General features: G+C 43.1%; 1 protein-coding gene across 11 annotated transcripts in view; it reads left to right on the plus strand.

Moving 5' to 3' along the window:
- The window catches only part of akap7 (A-kinase anchoring protein 7), a 70,259-nt gene that overhangs the window by 44,296 nt on the left and 4,084 nt on the right, over nucleotides 1-21,879 (plus strand). For 10 of the 11 annotated variants that reach the window (XM_075459843.1, XM_075459845.1, XM_075459849.1 and 7 more), the window contains one exon: nucleotides 16,367-16,402. The exons of the other annotated variant lie outside the window; for it this stretch is intronic. In XM_075459843.1, coding sequence (XP_075315958.1) covers nucleotides 16,367-16,402 — 36 coding nt within the window. The remainder of the gene's footprint in view (nucleotides 1-16,366; nucleotides 16,403-21,879) is intronic. 11 annotated transcript variants of the gene reach the window in all.

Here is a 21,879-nt window from a genome sequence, read left to right on the forward strand (position 1 = left end):
AGATAGGACGGCCAGGACAGATGGTGAGAGAAAATTGGCAGTCTGAGTGAAGGTGAAATTAAACGGACGGCCGAATTGAAGTTTGGTACGAGACGACCGTTGGAGGAGGCTGACGGTGCAGTGTTAACGGAGGGATAGGAATAAGAGCTGAGTGTCACTGTTTCAGCAGAGAGATGAAGATTGGATTGGGGTTTTGGGAAAGAGAAAATAATTTTTGTGGGTTGTCTCCATCAGATCGATTAGTAACAACTGAAAAAACAGCAAAGCTGACAGGGATGCTTCTATTAGAAAATGTGAAAAAAAGAAGAAGCTATATCAACACTTTAAAAACAAACTCAGGATATCTCAGCGTTTACCAAGGACCGACAGAAGAATCCCCCAGTCTTATGCCACATGGTCACCTCGGTCTGGATGAGAGACTTAAAATACCACAGAGCAGCCATACTCTGACCAGCGAGCGTGTGAATGAACTACGCCGGAGCTTAAATGTGTGGAGAAACGGTGCCTTACGTTGGGTTCACCTAACCAATTCAACGCAAGTAGGCGGCATAATAAGGCCTGTAGTTGAAAATGATTCTGCCAATACACTGCAGCTGGAAATATCCACAACAAACAATCAACATGCCGTACACAAAAAGCGCATTTGGTTTGATGTTGGGCCCTGACTGAAGCATGCCATGAATGTAAATAATCTGTTTCCATGTCGTTTGGATGAAGAGCTCCAGAGTTTTGATGGAAGAAGAAATTTAAAAAAATCCTGCCCTCAGGCAGACTCGTACAGACAACCGGTGGAGTTGTGGATGGAAAATGTGTTCCTCTGTAACAAACAGTTTGCATCTTCTCAGGAGGTAGCATTTAAACTCTGAAACGACTTAAATGATCCCCGAAGGGAAACCGTTTTGAAATAATTACTTGAAAATTATGAGTGCAAAGAACACAGCTAATGAACAGATGAGGGCAGTGGCATGCGAACCGTGGCTCTGCTGCTGCCATCTCAAGCAAATGCCGTCGCCATCACGAGAGTCGGTTAAGGGCTCTTGTAGATGTGCTGAAATGAGTGGCTTGCCTCAGAGTCTCACCGTTACTGTACAGATAACAGAAACACAGGTTACTGTGGGTTTTTGTTGTAGCACATCACGGGTAGTGCATCGTTTTTCATGCTGTCTGTGCATGCCAGCGTGTTCACAGTTAATTACCGAGTACAAGTATTGTGATAAGCTGAAGGCCATATCACCAGGGACCAGGTCTCTTTTATCTGCATCATGCAGTTGCCTTATTTTCTGTATTTGCATAACCTACCTTGTGACTGACTAAGTTCTGAGGAACGACGAGTTCTAATCAGCAAAACAAAGTCGGCTCTGTTGCAGTTTTTCCTTTGGCCATCCCCATCTCTCGGTATTTTGAGACTCAAATGGAAAAAGCTCTCAAACTATTTCTCACAGGCTTGCAGATTGGAGCATTCAGTTCTGATTTCAGGCAGAAATGGCACGTCTGTTGCCGAGGTATACTCTCCACATTTGGCATGTTGTTTATGAAACCACAACCAAGATGCCATTTATAGTTTTGTGAAGTAATGATCGCCTTATTTTCCTTCAGTTATAGAGGCTGTCACTATGTCTGTCCGGTATAATTTGTGGGTTGATGAACACATACAACACACTCGACAGTAATGTTTGTTTGCATGTGTGAGGAGGCGTGTGACTGCGCGTAAAGCAGCAGCTGTGAGCTGAATGCTACAGATGAAGAAAGGAGCCCTGGTGTCGGCCGACACAGCGGAGCTCAGTGCAAAGCGCTATGCGATGAACGTTGCGCGTTCGTGTCTGTATTTGCTTTGACATCTCTTCTTACCTCTTGTTTGCGAGCCTCCATTAATATCGCTTTTAACAAACCAACTCTCTCTTGTCCTCGCGCTGCTGCAGAACGCATCCCCGCAACTGGTGGAAAGTCACTGCCTCATCGAGGACTAATTAGCGAGGCTGCCAAAGGGAGCTGTAAGAGAGGGTTTTGATGAAAGCTTTGCCGTTTTAGAAGCTGGATTCAGTCACCTCACCACCTGCATCCTCATTGTTTCATACACAGCCACTCATAGCAACAAAATGCTGTGAACGCGACACCTCTGAATGATTGTTTAAAGGTTTAGCATTTTTTTCAGTTAAGATGAAAAAACTGGTGTGTGCTCTGGCTGGAAAGTAATGTCTAATTGCATCATTTTGACCGGCTGGTTGTAGGAAACGATGGGTACATAAGCGTGTACACACCAGGTTTAAGAATCTCCTGATTGTGGTTTTTGCTGTAGCTTACTGTAGCTGCATTAAAATCATTCAAGTAAGTGATGAAAAAAGATAAGAAAGAATCTAGAACTTCAGAGTTCAGTAGCTTGTTTTGGCTCCTCCATTATGATGATTCCATTTCACAAATGGATGGAGCTAAACATTTTGTTTGCTCGCCCTCTGTCAGAATGGAGCTTTCAGTGAGTGTTAGCCTGAGTGCCAACCGTGAACGCTGTCTGAGGTCATTACATTAGAGAGCAGCGCTACCACTGAGCCGAGAGAGGGGAGCAAAATCAGTCTTTTTAGGCATGACAGCCTTACGTCACATCATAACTCATCAACTACCCTCCTTTTGCTGATATGCAGCTCTACCTGCTGACATGGTAATAGCAAATAAAACTGCGCACTCTAAACCAATAAGGAATTGTAATTCATTTGGCTGCTACATATTTGCAAGAATAGACTGAGACACTTGATCACTCACTCGTAACAAGTGTAATGAGACAGAAGTCCAGGTTTGCATGTAGCTCAGTAAGGGTCTGAGTTTGGCATATTTTCAGTGCGGTGGGAAAAAATCCATATGATAGTAATAAATGATTGAGTAATGTCAGTGATAGAAAAATGATCAAATATAGATGACAGAAGTCGGAATGAAACATATTCATAACCAATAAAGTTATAAATAAATCAAATTAAGGCTCAAAATTCAGGAATAGAGTCTTTTTTTCTCTCTCTTTTGGGAACAATCTCCAAAAATTCAACCACAGGCAGATATCGCCCACAACCATCTATCTATAGTACATTCACGGTCAAGACTGGGGACGCCATCTTGTGTGGTAAATTTGACGGGAACTCATTTACCCGGGCTAACGGATTTGGAGACCGTTAACACATAGGACGCAGCTTTTAGTCAGGCAGGAAGGCATGTTTAAGCTTTGTTTGCTTTCGATTGACATCTCGCATGAGCTTGTAGGAGCTCCAATGTCACGTCCACAGAGTTTTCAGAGGGGGATACTATTAGGAAAAACCCCGATAAAAGATCGTTTTTTTTTTGTTTTTTTTGTTTTTTTTAGGTTCAGGTTTGAGTTCAGCTCGCTTTGCACCTCACCTGATATTTAATATCCACTGGACACGCATCAAGACATGGACCCAATTACCTTTTTTTCATTTCTTCTTTTTGAGAACCTGTACTTTTTCCCCCTTCACACTAGAGTCCATCAGCAGCTAAGCAGGTGTAAATATAGCAAGGCACCAGGCCCAGATGGTGTTCCCATTGTTGTGCTCGTTGTTGTGCTCAAGCTCCGTGCAACAGAGCTGTGGCACATTTTTCTCTGTCTGCTGAGAATCTCACAGGACAGCCTCAAACACCATTATACCAGTGCCCCCCCCCCCCCCCCCCCCCCCCCCCCACACACACACACACACACACACACACACACACAGGACCCAGCAAATTCCTACCTGTTGCACCATTGCCAGTATCAAATGAATAGAAGATCTGATGCTACATTGCATCCTACCAGCTGTTAATATGCTATGACATGCCTCATCTACAACCCAGCACCACCTGATGATTAGGAAAAGCCGCTATTTCAACGTCCAATTATTTTCTGCCTTGTTGGATTGACAGTTTCCTCAGCAGCATCAATACACGAACGATTGCACCTGTCCGTCACCCTCTCTCACAAATTACAATATTATTACCAGCATCAGCAGGATTTCTGCATCGATTACTCGTAAAATAAGCCGTGGTGTTCATATACGTCACAATTACAGATTGATCCACCATCGCGGAAAACAACAGCTGCACTTTCACCACTTTTAGCATCAGATGTTTCCTGCAGCTGCTCAGTGGGCTGACACTAAGCTCGAGATTATTTTTTAACCATTCCTTCCTGCAAAAACTTATCGAGTTTTCCAATATTTCAGGGATATCCTGACTGAACAGATCATTGCGCAGTATCATGACGGGGTTAAAGGAAGCTTCCAGAAGGCAAATATCCAATTTTATATCTCTTATATCATCGTGCAATTACAGTTGAATGTGCAATAACCGCATTTATTACTGTCACTGTCAAATATTTCTGTCGCTGAGGTTTGGAGTAGAGTTAGGATCCTCTATTCTAAACCTCAGTGGTTTCTGTGGGAGGCAGAATAGCAAAGTTATAAAGATAAAAACTGTTTATGGCAGGGGTGGATTTATAGGATCTTTTCATGAATGCGATGAGTAATTTCCCCGCTGCGGGACTATAAAGGTTGATTTTAATAAAGGGTGGCAAGCAGTAAACATCGTGGCAGAGCATTTTCTCTTGTGTCGGCAGCCGAGGTTTCTTACAAAACAAACCCAAAGGAGCTAAATCTGTTAAGTTTTCTAATTTCATTTAATTTATCTAATTGACTCAGAATTTATTGTTTCTCCAGTCATCTCGAGCCATACAGGTTTTGGTGTTGGCATCTATGGCCTCTTTCCATCCAAAGGGTGGTATATTCCTGCCAAGAATTCCAGCTTTTGTCCCGTTTGTCCACAGAACCACAGAAGCGGTCTGCTTGGACTTCTTTTTGTCGGTCAGAATTTTCCTTCCAGCGGACACGTGGACAAAGATTTTTTCCAACTTGCAGAAATCTCCGTCGGCTGGGACTGTTTCGGCTCTCTCAGGGATGTAGCAACAGCCCTGGAATCCCTCCATGTATAAACAACTCGTGTGGAGGGATGAGCAGTCACGTCTTTAGAAATGCTATTTCAGCCCTGTCAGCTTCATACATCTTTAGAATGCAGCCTATAAAGTCCCAGAAGAGACATTATGTGCACAATCTTTAAGGAGCGGGCTTTGTCTGCCTTTATTTATAGGACAGCTCTACAACCCACTCATCCAATCTCATCTCTTTAACTGAAACACCCACATAACTTAAAGACCAGTATCCACACCGCGTGCTGTTTTTATGTATTATGTTTTTCATATTCATGTATTTTTGCTTTTGTTGTTGAGAACCATTGGACTTTGCTGTCTTCAAATACCATCTTTCATGTATTGTTAAATCAAATACTTATTAACCTAAAGTCCAGTATTGATAGTCTGTCGTCAGTTTTACAGTTTTCCGGTGGTCATGAACGATCTGAAAAAGGGCTAATAATGTAAATGCCACATTCGAAGTACCACAGCGCAGTGACTTTAGAATGACTGCAGCATTTAAATGATAATAAACATATTCAATGTAGACGAGAAAGTAATGGCAACCGGAAATTCAACGTCAGCCTTGCCTTCTAACCGTACATGTCCTCAGAATTGACATGTAAAATATATTAAGTGGAATATTGTTTTTTTTTTTTTTTTTGGGGGGGGGGACACTTGAACGCCTCATCAATGAGGTCTGCATTTGTATTCTAACACAGATGCAAGCAGTTGCAGACTGCAGCTGCCGGCTGTTCAACGGCCATATTCATGCTGCTGTGATGAGAGGAGGTGGAGCTTATAACCCCCTCCTCTCTCTCACACACACACACACACACACACACAGATTAGGGTCTGCTGTCTCCTCGTATGTATCGCTCCCTTTCTCTCTTCCACATGCATGTCACACTTAAAACGTGCTCATCCTCTTTCATAAATCTGCATTCACTCCAGCGTGCTCGCATGCTGCGCCCGCCTGCGCTCATCTACTTTAACACACATGCACTTTTCTTACTCATACGCGCCCCTCCTCCGCTTTCCCCACTAGAAACACACACACACAAAATAAAACAATACTCTTTTTGCCTTTTTGTCTCCTACACACACACCGACTCTCCCGTTCTCTCTATCTCGTTCCTCCCTCCCTCCCTTCTTTCTGATGCACACACCCCTCCTCCCTGTGTCGGTGCAAAGTAGAGCAAGAGCAAGGAGCCACTCGCTCATTTTTTTTTTCCACAGCATCTGCTGTCTTGCTCTGGCTTCTTCAGGCTGCACGAGAGAAAGGGATTTTTTTATTTTTTTTTATTTTTGCATCCGTCCTCGCTGGGTTCGTCTGCCCTTCGAGGGGCTGGTGGGGGGTGCAGGAGAAGCACCGTTACAGTGGGTGAGACGGGAGAAGATAAAGAGTAGGAGAGAGGGGAAGAGGCAGGACACTCGCTCCGTCTTGTCTGTCTCAGAGCAAGGGGCTGAGGAAAAGGAGGGTTAACAGCAGGGAGAGGGGAACAGGAGGAGAAGGAAGGAGGCGCCATGGGTCAGCTGTGCTGCTTCCCTTTCTCCCAAGCGGAGGAGAAAATCAGTGAGTATCGCCTGCTCCCATCTCCATGTGTGGGTGTGTGTTGTTGAAGAAGCCAGTTGGATTGATATTCTCAATGGTGTTGTCTGTGAAAGAAAACTGCATGCACGCAGTGTAGAATTACTGCAAAACTGCCTCTGTGTGTGTTTTGTTGTGTCAGCAGTCTACATGCGAGCACACAGTAACATGCATGTTTGTGGATGACCTACGGATGGACAAGGAGTGCTTGTGAAAGAGAGCGTGTCCGTGTAATTCCATTTGTGTCTAGTCTTGTGTTGTTTGTGGCCCTAGAATAATGGTCATATTTCAGAGGCGTAATTCATTGTACTGGTTGTTGAATTGCTTCGTGCCTCTGCCTGACCACATGACAGCCTTAGATGAAATAGTTGCCTTGTTATAGGTTGCTGATAAGTCTCACGAGAGCCATCTCTTAATAGATTTCTGCCTTTTAAACTTAATTTTATTTATGTTTTTAAACCCGACTGATCAAATTAGGTTGAGATTAGACAATAAAAAATGTAAAAGCTGCACCGCGGAAGTTTGATGTAGTTTGATGTACTTAAATAGCTTCTTACCGGAACACATTGCGTGTGCCTTAGAGGTCTAAACCTAAGCCTTTCTCATCGAACGTTTTTCCACATTGCACCTAGTTTATTTGCTTGCTCTCACTTCTTCTTCTTCTTCACAGCCTTTGCTGATGCGTTGCAGTGTTTTTTTGTTTGTTTTTTTCCCAACTTCTGCCAACTGTTGATCTGCAGAGTAGTGTGAAAGTAACAGCAGGTTGATAATTGCATGCACGTCCTTGTGCACACAACCTAAACTGAACAGAGCTTTACCCATAAAAGTATAGTTTTAGAGTGATGTTCCTGATCAGAAAGGAAGGAAACAGAGAGGGGTTTTTTTGTGATAGTACATACAGCAGGTTGCCATTCTGTGTCATTCTTGTTGTGCTCAGTGTAAGTTGGTGTTCTCTTCTTTTATCACCCTTGCCAAAGTACTTTTGAGTATACTGGGAGAAGCATTTCTTTCAGTAGTTCCAGCAGTGTTGGTTCGACACGTACACTGAACATCCACAGCTGTAGGCCAAAGATCTCCTCTGACATAATTTTACAGGTTGTTCGGCCACATTTGATCACTTGGTAAACTTCAGCCTCGAATCTGTTGTTTTTATTTAATCGGTGGGAAGCACAGACAGAAACTTGCAGTAATGTCATTTACTTGTTTTAATAGTTCATTACTATATTTTTGGATTACTGTATATCGCGGTAGAATAACAGAATCTGCAAAGTTGTTCTTATCGAAATACTTTTTTTTTTTATATATATATATATATATATATATATATATATATATATAAATGGTACTAATTTCTGCATCTTATACATTAATTTTCTATATAAATTTGCTAGGAAAAAACCCAAATATTAAGAAATCGAGAGCAGCGGACACGCTGTCACTTAATGACATGATGCCAGCGTATCCCAAGAGCCACGTTTACTCCACTGGTTATGTCTGCTTTTCAATCCCAAACCTCGGCCCATTACACTCACGGTGTTATTCAACAGATGACAACAGAGAAATCCTTAAGTCACAGGTGTCTGCTGTTATTTGTTAACTGATGAAATCAACAGTTGTCTTACATGCGACGGCTATAAGTTCAAGAGAAACTTACAATCCTCTTGAAATACAGTCGGCTTACAGCAACTGTTTAGTATGCGTGACCTTGAGACTTAAAAGGCTTTTGTAAAATCATCACTGAGTTTCTTCTTGGACATGACCCGCAAACTAATTGGGATTTCACAAACTCACAAAAATTTCTCCCCTCTGCAGATGAATGAGAAAAAGGACCCCGAGTGTGGAGCCCTGCTAAACATTCCGCGCAGTGAAGGTCAAACACAAGACTGATTAATGAATCAAAACGGCACATTTGAAACGGAGGAGGGATTTAAGATAACTTCTGTATGGCTGTTGGGTTATCATCGCTTGGAATACGATCATGGGGTATAGATTGGTCAGATATCTGCAGATCTAGACAAACCACAACTTTTTCTGTTAAGAGTTGTTTGAGCACACGCGTTATCTAACACGTTACGCAACATCTGTGGCCGAATAAAGCTGGAAATTGTTTTAAAGTCGAAGTAAAGGCTTAAATTTCCCCTAAGTGACAGCAGTAATGAAGTGAAACTGCTGCTTGTCATAAATTAAACAGGCTCCGGAGGATAATTAGTGGTGCAGCTTGTGGTTTGATTACAGGATTCTCTTATTATTGTTCTGAGGCAGCTGAAGTGTGGCTTATTTCGTGTTTTATTTGAATGCTACTGCTTAGTTATGTTGTAAGAGAAGAGTTCTACAGACTCCGCTGGGAAAGAATAACAATTTACTTTTATCGTAACTTTTTCCTCCTAAACAAAAAAAATATAATTTAAAATGCCTGCTGCCTTAAACTGGAAGAACTATTGCTTTTCGCAGTGTCCTCTAGGCAGTTTTTCAGGGTTTGTCATGTTAATTTGGACACTAAATTGGATTTCCAACTTGTTTTTCTAAGTTCATCCCGGTGCAAGAAACTGAAGCTGATCTTGTTAAGATGGCCGTGGAAAGAATTGCCTTTATGTACCTGCAAGCAAACCATTTCGTAACAAAACACGTAGTACTGAAGATACTGAAGATGCAGCTGTCTGTAGATTTAGCCTGCGCTAACTTGTTGGTTGGATTAATGATTAAACAATGATTGGAAAGCAATAAAAAAAACGAGCCAATGATTTGTGTCTTACGTGATGTGTGTTTGTAGAGGCACTTTGTTTATGAGATCGTGCGGATCATCACGTCATAAACACAGACTTTGACACTGGCTGAAAAGGCGATCCTGAGAATAGATCTTGAATGTGTAGGAGCGCGTTTGCTCTTTGGCAGCACTGTTTTCAGCTGGGCTGTGTGCACTCCTCTTGCTTCCCTTGCTTTCTCTTCCTCCCTCCTGTTCTCTGCGTGTCCCTCTCTCTCGTTACCCGCTTGCAGCTGCATTGCTATAAACAGTCGAGCCACTGTGCCCTACTTCTGAGCGGAGAGAGACTGAGGGAGAAGGGGAAAGGGTGAGGCAGGGATTGAAAACTAATGAGGGGAAAAGGAGGGAATGGGCTTAAAGAGGAATGGTGTTATTGAAACAAAGGGAAAGACGAGTAGAGAGAGGCGGACAAACAGGGGGAGCGGTTCTGTGTGTGTGTGTGTGTGTGTGTGTGTGTGTGTGTGTGTGTGTGTGTGTGTGTGTGTTTATACTGCTGGTCAGATGCTCCCGCTGTTATACGGGACATCCTTCCTCTTGAGCACTGCAAGACACGTGCGCGCTTGTATATTTGCGAGTGATTCCGCTGTATTTGTGTGTGAATTCCACTCTGACAGAGAGGACGAGCTGTCACACAGTGGCGTTAGCCGTCACGGCAGGTGGTAAACATGAAAAGCCTCTCTCACAGCAAACTTATTCATGTAGACACGTGTAAACAAAACCACCAGTAGATAAATTGCTTTGTGTAGCTTGTGTGACCTGCATTTTATTATTATTATTTTTTTTTTTTTGTAATTTGTGAGGAAAATATAGCAAATCACAGCATTTGTTGTCCAGCTCATGAAAAGCTGTGCGAGAGGGATTGGACCGCTTTCTAAGTGGACTTTTATGTAAACTGCTAACCTGCTTGCTCACAGCAGGGGTGAAGAAGCCTCTGGCTGAGGACGCCGTTGTTTTATCGCTACATCGTCGACAGGCGGTGCAGCCTTTTCCTTCTATGTTGAAAACTTGTGCAACGTTCTTCTTTTTACAACCAGCTCTTGGGGTTCCAGATAAGTCCGCCACACAGAGCCGAGCCAACCTTATTTATCAGAGTGTAAGTGCGTTTTTACATTCAATATGGGCAGGTTCTGTTGTTTATCATTGCACACAGAGACAAGACATACCACTTCAGTGTGTGTGTGATACATGACATTGATTTTGCTGATGCTTTTATCCAAAGCGACTTACGCTGAGTACTTAATGCACTGAATGAGTTTTTGACAGGCTTTTAGTTCAGTAGGGCTTGAATATCTTTGGGGAACTCGGCTCTACAGAGCTAAACTGGATATTCGCAGTTGGCAAACATATTCATCGAGTCGTGTACACAATATGCGACCCATGTGCACAGCTGATGCATCCGTGGTTTATTTAGTAAATTCTTTAGAAAGCTTTTTTCCATGTTGTGGAAACAAAACGCCATTTTGGCTCCGATGCTTCCACAAAGACGCTTCTGCGCTCCACCCAAACCTTAGAGAAGACATTCAACATCATGTCCTCATGGATGACATCTCTGGGACATTTCTTCAAACCTTGCACAAGCTTTCACCTGCACTCGAGGAAGAATTGATTAGATTTGGTTTTCTTCTTACATCAGGCATGCCTGCGGGGCGTTTCAGTAGTTCTTTTTAAAGTCCACTTGGACTTGTGAATGAATGGGTTAGAATTTAATGGTTGATGTCGAGGCCACTTTGACTCCATCAGATGGTTTTAGCCACATCTCAAGAACTGGAATATGTGAAGACTTTCACACAAAGGTCTAAAATGTCCACTCTGGATAGACATGGATGGAAGAAGTAACTTGATTCCTTGGGGCGTAAAACAAAGAAGCTGCAATGATCGAGTTTTACTTGAATTATCCTCATATTTTTGGACTAATTATAATCCTTCCTCTTGTTTTATGTGTATGCCAGGTAACATCTACTAAGATTTTAGCTAACTGATCGAGCAATCAATAGATGAAGTATGTGGTGGTCTTAACTTGAATTCTATTTGGAAGACTTCCATTTTCTTCTGAAATGTTTAAATGACTTTTCTATGTTTCCAGAATACACAATGTTTAGTTCCTTTCATCTGCTTTAATAGTCCGGTTTTCTATCCCCTATCTCAGACAAAGGCAACTCCACCCCTCGCAGAGTGACACGGCTGGCTTGAAACATTCAAATGAGCTGTTCACCTGCTCTAACTGTGCGGCGGCAGCTCAGAAATGACCTTGATCGGGCGTTTAATCCAACTGTTTGTGTTTTTGAGCCGTACTGGTGAACACGGCAGTGAGCGCATGTGAGAAAGAGGAGGAGAAAGCTGAGAACAAAACAGGGGTGGAGAAGTGGATATGGTGAGGGAGGAAGAGACGCACGGCGTGCTGTACAATCCAGCCTTTTCTTCCGCCGTTCAGTCCTCTGAGCCCAGTTTTCTTCTCCCTGCCGCCCAGCATTAACTTCTTCATGTTCTATAACCATTCTGTGTCGGCAAGAGTAGCAACACTAAAATATTCACTTGTATTCGCTCGAGAAATGCATATGGTTTTATGTCGGTGTGAGTCGAGCCGCCAGTGGCAGCTAAGTGGCCTTGGTCACCGAGCACAAAAAGCCAAGCGCCGACTGTTTTTACCCTAAGTGAGGTCCTCATAAAGAAGTGGGATTAGCAGTAAGGCTTGAATTACAGCACACTTAACACTGCCCTGAGGGAATAACATTCTGAGTTTTTTTTTTTTTTATTGTGACGACAGCTGGAAACGGCCCAGTGTCTGTTCTTCTTAGGGTGCGATCAATGACAGAGGTTGAGAGCTGCTTGATTGTGTCTCTGTTTGGCCAGACACTGTTTAAGTTTCACGGAAATTACAACAACACAGAGCCGTGTTCACTTTCAGAAATTTCCCACACATATTAAAGCTTGAACAGATAATAAACAAGCACTAGTCACGTGTCAAATATGATGCATAACACGGAACTCCTTTTGCTGCTTTAATTAGGCTTTTACCAAGACATTCGTTACAACCGCTGAGACCACACTTTGTTGCTAGAAGACAACGATGTGATATTTTGTGCTGTCACATCAGACTAGAGGTCCAACGAATCAAAGGGGGGAACATCTTTAGCTGGTTGTCTATTCACATTACAAAGACGGAGCTGTTTATTTGATCTGTGGTCACACGAGATTCGCAGACGACACACCTGCCCAGCTGCACAGCTCTAATGTCTGCTTCCCTTTTCCAAATCAACCTAGTTGAACGAAGCAGAGCATTTTAAGCACTATTTATTCCCTAAAAACTCACGTTTTTCTCAAATTTGTGATTTTTGATGTTCTATTCATAAAAAAGGAAAAAATGGGGGAAGGTTAACTGAAAATGTATTACTTGACAGACATGGTTGGTGCTATTGGGCTTTTGATGAAACATTAAAACGTCTCCACACAGTCTGCATCCACTTCTGTCATTGTCCAACATCTTTGGGTAACACATTAAAAGGTTCACGGAATCTGATTCCATCAGTTCCTCGCAGCTGATACAGATTAACCGTGCACCCCACCCTGCAAGTAGTCGAGATTAGTTCCTTCAGTCTTCCACGCAGTGTTTGTTCTCGCCTTTCTGCAGATTCACAGCAGCGAGCCCCAGCCACAGCGTCGATGGCCGATTTAGCTCATCTGTATCGTGTACCACATTAAAAAAAATGCTAGTCGGTCACCACTTAAGCCGTCGTCACCCACATCATATTTTGAAGCCGTGAGGGTGAAAATGGAGCGATGATGGTGTTCACCGTGCCAAACGGAGGGATTTATTGGCCATGAAATTGCCAATAAACCGTATCCCATGTTCTGACTGAAGGGTGCGATTGACAGAAAAGTAATTATTTTCCCCATTTTTAGAATTCTCAGAATGCAGGTATATTAATTCACATCCAGGCACGGGGACATGTATTTTTTGATTTAGTGCTCCTGCCTTCTCTAAATCATTTCCTATAATTCGGTGCGGTGCTATGGAGCAGTTGTGGTTTTAGTGCCGCGTCAAACACCATTTGAGGACGAAGGCAGGCACCCCAGGCCTATAAACTCTTTTCCAAATGAAGGATCACCACTCGGGTTTATTGATCTGTCTTTCTATCTGTAGCCAAATGTTTAATTAAGTGGACTGATCTCGACTGAGCGAGCAGTCTCATGTCAGCATGTTGTCGGGGAGCACATTTCTGTGAGCCAAACAATCTGACTTGCGTCTAATAAAGCCAGTCGGAGGTCTAATTATCCTCACTATAAGATGAAGAATGAAAAGTCCTGAATAAAACATAGAAGTGGGAAACTCTGCTGCAGGCAGGGTCTTGAGTCTAGAAGAGTCTCTGGTATTTCCTCAGGAAACTCCTCCACCATTAGGGCTCAAATCTACCTCTCAGCTCCTCAGACTTGTTTTTCAGGATTTGTTTTCTATCATTTCTCCTCCTCTTTCCGCCTTTATCCTCAAATGCTCCCACTCAGCTCCCACCTTTTTTTTTCTCTTGCTCTGCCTTCCCTTTTTGCCTTCTCATTTGAACCTCCATTTTGGATGTCCCTACATTGTGCAGATATGAGCTTAAATCCTCCTCCTCCTCCTGAAATCATACATTTTTACTGTCGTCTCTCTCATTTGTGGCTCCCCTGCTCCTATTCATCTGCCCGTTGCCCGCTTTTCCTTTCCTCCTCCGACCACTTCAATGATGTTCTATGTAAGCACTTGCACAAGCTTTCTAGAAATCAGCTGAATTGGAGTAAAAAGAAATTATGGGATTATTATAGGATGCAAACTTTATCAGCTGTCGGGTCCTTTTTTATGCTGCGTGAATATTTAAAGGGCTTGTGTGAGGTTAGCGTCACCAGTAGCTGCCATTAGCTGGAACAAAGCACTTCTCTGGAAGCTGCTGCCTTTTATAAAGTGCTCATTCCATTGTAGAAATAATTTAAAGTGGCTGGTTAAAAAAAGAAAATGGCAGTTCCAGCTCTAATCCAAACAAAAAAGTGGACTCCATCAGTTATCTGGAGGACGGAGCCACTAAAAACACGATAAGTAACTGTGTGAGGGAGTCTTAGGTAATGGTGTTCAAAGGTTGCTACATAGCACGATATAAATCGCAGCAGGGCTGCGCCTACAAGTCACCCAGCAGTGACTGCACAAGCACACGCTGTCACTTGACACTATACAGGCTCACAGCTTGCTGACCATGTGCAGTAATCCAAAACACGCCATATGCACACCTTTTTAACCTTTGCCTCTCTGAGAGACTGTAAAGCAGGCGAGGATTGGAGATAGAGACAGTAGAAGGGAGGAAGAATCAATGGAGCCCAACTGACGCCAGTGCTGGTTTTTAGGGGTCAAAGATTCCGATTTTTAAATGCTGGCTGATCCTCTGAAGGCCCCTCCCCGATGGTTTATATAGTACTAATAAAAAAATACTGCCAGGAAATACGAAATGGGTGTATTGATTTATTGAAATATGTGCAAACAAACATGGAAATCCAGTATCTGAGGGGAAATAAACTGCGTTTGTGCTATTCTATTTAGCTTGAAAGTCGATATTTGGTCTGAACACCTTTTATTCTTCAACACAGCCTGAAGCTTTCTGTCATTTCTTTGAATAGACTTCAGGAACAGCTCTCCACACTTCTTGAAGGACATTGCAAAGCTCTTCTTTGGGTGTTGTCTAGTTTTTCTTCCGTTCCCCACGTTTTTTTCCAGGTTTCCCTTCGATTTGCTCCTTGACAGCAAACCCTTCCATGGAGACCATTTCGGATGCAGTCTCTGTGAACAGCAGATGTGTCGGCTTGTATTACTTTCAGACACTGTTCGTCTGCTGTTTGTGGTTTTAGGCATTCACACAGTACTGTATAAGAGCTGTTACAATATCAGATTTTCACTACATTACACTTTGTCATGAGCAAAATAAGACCCAATATCACTACATTTACAGTACTGTACACAGGGCTGTGACATAAAAGAAGAAAGACGAGGTAGCAGAGGAAAATGACAAAGTCAAACGTGAGGGGAAAGACACTTAAAAGACAAGAGAGTTCCCCCGAAACCTGCCAAAAAACAGACTTCAACTCTGAACAACTGAAAGAGGTTGCACTGACTTGCATCTGTCTGGCTCCGTCATCTCTGTTGCCATGACAACTGCCAGAAAAAACAAGAAGAAGGTACAGTGAAAGAGTGCCACAAAATGTTTAGATAAAGCGAGAGAGGTTAGAGAAAGTATGGACGGACAGCAGAGTGACAGATGGAGGGAGAGGGACGGCAGAAGTTGTGACACCATTACCTAAACAGGAAGTTGGAGGCATCACTGAATATTGAACACGTGTACAGGTGTGTTTGAGATGAGTTGATTGAGTGAGCTCCATGTATCTGTCATCCTTGTTGCTGTGGCTTATCTGTAACTAGAGTGTGTGGGTGCCAAATGGGTCCAGAGGGCGGCTTTACTGCCTTGGTAAAGGCCTTCGTTTTGTCCGGGCGAGATTGAGCAGGCAGATAAAGCGACTGTCTCCCAAGCAGAACACACCTTTGACCAAGTCTAGTTACGCATGGGGAAAACACAAGTGTTGTTTTCTGGATATTCTGAAGAGGTAATCTGAAAAAATAATTGGGATTTGTCATCAATCTCGCCATTTTAAAAAGTGCCACAGGGAATTTTCCTATGGAATTTATCTGCATACTTTTATAATAAAATATGCCTCCTCAGGCTTTCTAGCCTTGCAGCACACTCAGAAAGTGTGTGTGTGTGTGTGTGTGTGTGTGCCCCCCCCCCTTTCTTGGTGCTTTCAGCAGTATGACAGTTATTTTATCCGGAGAGCATTTTCTTTAGAATTTGCAACCACGCTTTTTTTCAGGGGTCCAAACCTGATCTTTCGAGTGTCTGCTGTGCAGCTCCAAAAGATCTCCGCTGTGTTCAGAGACAAAGAGGCTTTTGTTTGTACTGTTTCGAGTGTCCATGAGACACTAAAATAATCTGGTATGCAGATACCAGTAGGTCCTGTGTTTTTTTTTTTTTTGTTGTTAACTATGATGTTTGTGCTTGTGTTGCAGATTTGGTTCAGATTTCAACCCCTGCCAAGCGCTCAAGTATGTGCCCTCAGATCAAACGTCTACAATCTTTGTCCGGAAAGTTAATTTGAAACCTAATGTACCTCTGATTGCAAGTTAAGATCCTAATGTGGGCTAATCCCACAGGAAATCGTGATGATTAATGGTCTGATTTTTCCGTCCTTTGGATGGGCTCAAGATCGGTGATTGCAAAAGATCCTATAATCAAATTGTCTCTTTAAAAAAAAACTTTCATGATCACTGTGAAACATTTTCCTAATTCTGGTGTAATCCACTAATCTGTGATTTGATCTCTGACTTGCATTTATTTATTTATTTTTATTTAATTAACCTAAATGATCCAGGCAGAGCCAGCCCCTATCTTGTTGAGAGCAGCTGGGCAGGAAGTGATTAAGGATACTGTCCATTAACTGTGCTGCCTGGATTTATGCTCTTGTGTTAGCAAGCGTCGCCCTGTTTTATTTGAACAAAGGACTCCATTGGCCCATTCTTTGCCTGTTGAGCTTGTACTTATTTCCTGCACTGTCATCCCTATGAATTGAGTTGGTAAAGGCATTTAAACAGATCCTTTACACTGCTTGAATAAACTATATTGTGTAGTTCGTTGAAGAATGTTGGTTCCACATTTCTTCTTAACTGTCTTTCGTTGCTGGCGAGCCTCAGACTGATATAAAGAAATGTGAGCAGTGTGTTCAGATGATAGAAAAATATTCCTCTGATTGCTGTTGCCCACATAGGCCGGGAGCCTATCTGCCCGCAATGAGCAGAGGTTTGTGGCGGTGAATGCGAGAGCACTGCATACAACTAGGCAAGGCCCGCTTCACGTGATTGAAATGATTCGGAACATAATGTGGTCGTTAGTTCCCGGAGCGCTTGCTTCGCTCACGCAGACGTGTGTCCGCACTTAACCGAGAAAGGCATTTTTAGGATCAATTGTGTGCACAAACAGCAGTCAGAGCTACGAGCCTGTCACAGCAAGAGGCAGGTCACAGGTAATCGAATAACTTTTCGGAGAAACATTAACGGTGCTTCTCAGAAAATATAACTCGATACAAACAGGAGCAGCAACAGCAGAACACCGAGTAAGGCCCGAACAAGCCGAGTAAAGAATAAGAAAGAGGAGCTGACATGAGCACGGAGTGAAGATAAATGGATGAGTGTGAGGTATGTGCTGCGCTGGTCTGACGTGTCCTTGACTGCTTGGCTCGTCCTTACAAGGCTGAAGATTTGGCATAAACAGCTTACATCAACAGATGCTCGATTTGGTGGCGGTGACACGCTGCCATGACGTGCGTGATACAAAACTAGCACATTATTATTGATGAAAGATGTCCACAGTGTGACTGCGCCAACAATCATGTACCACCATACGTGTCATGATGTGAGAGTCTACTAGATCCGAAAGGTTTCTTGTGGTGCGGCTGACCTGTACACATTAGGGGCGGGGGGAAATGACCGATTCTTAGATGTATCGCTATTCGGACGTGGACGATTCTGAATAGATTCACAAACGTCCAAATTTCAATTATTTAAATAAAGTAATACAGACAGTTCTAAAATGCGGAACTAAGAAGCGCGGTACGTGTCATCTCCGGGACACTATGGGGAACGCACCAGGAGCGGACACGCCGCACTGAGGAAAACAAACATGGCTGACCGCAGCTACCCACCTCGCCATGAGATCCGAACAGCTCCTTCTAATTGAAAAGCAGACGTGTGGAAACACTTTGGCTTCTACAACGTCTGCGGCAAAGGGAACTGGACAAGAGCCACGTTATTATGACGTTTTCAAGGTGTAGTGCAGGGAACCATGATCCTCCGTGAACACGTTGTCTTCTATTTTCTATATCTGCTGCGGAGGCTCCGGAGCGCCACAGCTGTGACGGAGCCGGTGGAAGCACAGTCTATAGCCCCTTTCACACAGACCCGCTACCTTAGCGGGTCCAAATTGCACCTTCGTTCCGCGTCGAGCAATGTGAACGCTTGGCGTGTTAAGGGCGGTTTATGGTCAGAAACCAGGTCGTCTGAGTGTGTGTCGCAGTTAACGTAGACATCCCCCACCCCCACGCAGACACTCTGGTGCACCTCCCCAAAATTGTAACTCACCGCAGACAGTGCTGAACATATCGTCGCAGGGAGGAGAGAAAGGAGGCCTCTGATTGGTCAACTCTACATCCGCTCTACACTATGCGTATTTCCGGTTTGCTAACCAGCTAATGGTGACGCTAACCGTGACAATTCTTTCGCCTCTCTGCCACCTCCAGTAGTAGCAATATTTCTTCTATTTCTAGATCGATCAGCTGCATCTCAATCAAAGTGCGCATTCGTCCAGTCGCCATTGTTGTTGAATGACCTCCGTAACCGGAAGAGAAACACGCCACCCACCACACCCACAATCCTAGCTTGTTCGTGATTGTCCCTCTTGCGTTGTGGCGTGGAATTAACATAGCGCAGAACGCGCTTCAAAATTGGGCATAAATCAAAAATAACTGCTTCATGTCTGCGACACACTGCTGCGAGAGTATACACGGCCCTTTAGGTGACCCGTGTCGCCTGAAGCTGAGTTCAAGGGGCGTTGCCTAGTGGCAGAGCGTCACATGAAACACATAAAATGCTGGGCGTGTACAATGACGTAGACACAAGCCATGCATCGGAGGTAGGGTTAAATACACCTGTCTGCATCAAATTGTTCAAACCAACGATGGCGGGACACCTTGAGGACTTGTTTTTGCAATTGTATATGCAGTTCATGTAGATGTTATTTTACGGGGTGTGGATGGTCACAACGTGCCCCGACATGTGGCAGTAAATAACGTCCTCTGCTCGGAGGCTGAGGAGCTTGCGGACCTCCTTGTCTCCCCAGTTGGCCATCTTCAAAAATGTCTCGAACTTGAAGTAAAACAGAGTAAAACTTGTCCTCACCTGTCGCTGTTGTTCTGAATCAGATGTCCATTCTGTCTTTTAAACTCCTTACGTCACGCCACGCCCACGTTCGACCTGCGTCAATTGCTTTCACACCAAACTCGGCTCGGCAAAAAAGACTAGAGTCCGACGCGGGTCGAATGTCGAGTTGACACGCCAGCCCGGGTCGTCAGTGTGAAAGGAACAGCGGACACGCTAAATTCGCGAATAAAACGCGGGTTCTTCCTCAGTGTGAAAGGGGCTAATGATTAGAACTGAAACGTATTGGCTCTGCTGCCGTGCTACAGCGCAGACGCTACGTACGCATCTGGTGGAATTTAGGGGTCAACTCGACTCCACCAGATGTAACTTTCCAGTTCTCATTACAAATGCACTGTTTTTCAAAATTGCAAGTTATGAATGCTTATTCAGTGAGACAAAAAAATCTTATGAAAAAGTGCATCAATAATCGTTTTATAATTGAATCGTAAGGTGCCCACAGATTTCCCACCCCTAGTACACGTGCTGTGAAGACGTTATTGTCTGAAGTGCACGTGCATTAGGACACACGTCGACAATAAAATTCAATATTTTCACTCATGAAAACACCACAGAGCACCTTTGAAATTGAATTTAGAGCTCCTTTGTGGTCTGGATTGTGACAGACTTTATAACGGTAGAGTAGAGTAACAAGAAAATTGATCGAAGAAAGAAAAAGTGGTCGATGAATCAACAAAGAGGAAAACCTAAAAGACAAAGAGTTTCTAGGCACACTGTACTTTCTCCTGAGGATTTGGTTCTGACCGCAGCAGACTTTGTCATCCTCTCTGGCTATCTCTCTCCTCCTACTGCATGTATTCTTTCTTTGTGTTGCGGATAATTAAGCACCACTCTGCTCGCAGATACAACAAACCTATGGGCCCAGTGGGATTGTGTAGTATTGAAGAATAGCTTGGGGATCTTCTGCCGAGTCACGGTAATCAAATGATGACGTGGTTATTATAGTGTGTTTGTGAGCCACTGCACTAATCTCTTGTGTGTGTGTGTTTGAGTTCAACAGACCGGAAGGTTGAGTGATTTTCTATTACTCTCCTTCTGAATGGCTCAGAGCTGGCTGGCCATCTTACAGCCTGCCTGCCAGCCTAACAGTATTCCTATGTGAATTATTGACTTTGTGTCCATCTCCCCGTTGCTCCGTCCCCTTTCTATCTCACTGTCTGCCATTTTGTCTACAGTGTGATGAAGAGCTGTGGTTAAATAGATTCCGTTTCTCATCACTGCAGGACACTGATTAAAATCGATATTCATAGATGAACTGTAAGACGTCTGTTTGCTTCGTCTGTTATTATCGTCTCTGTGGCTGTCACATCGTCGCTGCTGTTGTGACATTTAGTCTTTTGTTGCTGGATGCAGTCTATGATAAGTGAGCGCATACTCGTTTATTATCGTCAGCGTGATAGTGATCATTTTCTGCTTTCATTTTAAACATATTTGGGGAAAAGCATGAAATCAGCCCTGCTATCATACGAGGAAGACATACTATACGTGAAGTCAAATGTCACCGAAGCTAAGAATTAGAATTTGCCATCTTTCCCTTTTTGTACGGTGGTGTGGAGCCCAGTTCGAGGTATAGACAGAATAAGAAATCAACAGTTTGATGATTTGCACTGCTGTTTGTGGAAATGAATAAGAAATGTCTTCTCTTGAGTTGAAATTGCTGTTTGCAGCCTTTTTTAAGTCTTAAGGCAAGTGTGCCTGACAGGCGGCTGTGCTGGTGGATTAAATCTGGATTGGAGTTAAATATCAATGATGCCTAATACTGTAATAATGCAGTGTTAGGGAGTATTTTCACTTCCTTAAACTGAAAGAAATACCTTTTCCCTAAAAAAAAAAAAAAAAACTTTAATTATGATTTTGCTAGTATCTTATTTCCCAAGACTGTATTTTGCCATTCATGTTTAAGTTCCACAAATAAACATTTCACAAATAAAAATTGCTAAATATTGCAAGGATTAGTAAGTAACAGAAACCTTTTATAGTGAAGAACCCGTAAAAAAAAAAAACAGCATCCAGCTCTTCAATTCTTTGGCTTTGTTGTGCTTTTTCATGTCTTTATCCTTTATTTTTGGCTATTTTAAAGCTTAAAAACTAATCAGCATTGTTCCAATTTTAGCAGGGAACAGTTTTTGAGAAAATTATTCCGATACAGTGCTGTACAACACTTGGAATAGTGTCATACACTGTTGACAGTGGCTTAGGGGATTTTAATTAATTCCTTAAGCAGAAACTGTTCAGCTTATTAATAGATGATGGTGGTGGGAAGCAGTTCCTTCCTTAGACGTTAGATTATGTTAAGATCTGGTGATCATGGGGTCCGGTCCTAGAGTGAATCAGGGCATTATCATCCTTGAAGATGTCACCACCATTGGAAACCAGTTGGTTTCCCAAAATTCACGAACACTTCTTAGAAATAACTACAATGCATTGGAGTTACCAAGAGAATTCCACAATAAAGTTGTCCAAACCATCACAAAACTGTTTCCGTGCTTTATAGTTGAAGAAGATGACATTCTTCCACTGGTCTTTCATCATTT

This window comes from Odontesthes bonariensis, chromosome 24 (assembly GCF_027942865.1).
Source record: "Odontesthes bonariensis isolate fOdoBon6 chromosome 24, fOdoBon6.hap1, whole genome shotgun sequence".
Taxonomy (NCBI): domain Eukaryota; kingdom Metazoa; phylum Chordata; class Actinopteri; order Atheriniformes; family Atherinopsidae; genus Odontesthes; species Odontesthes bonariensis.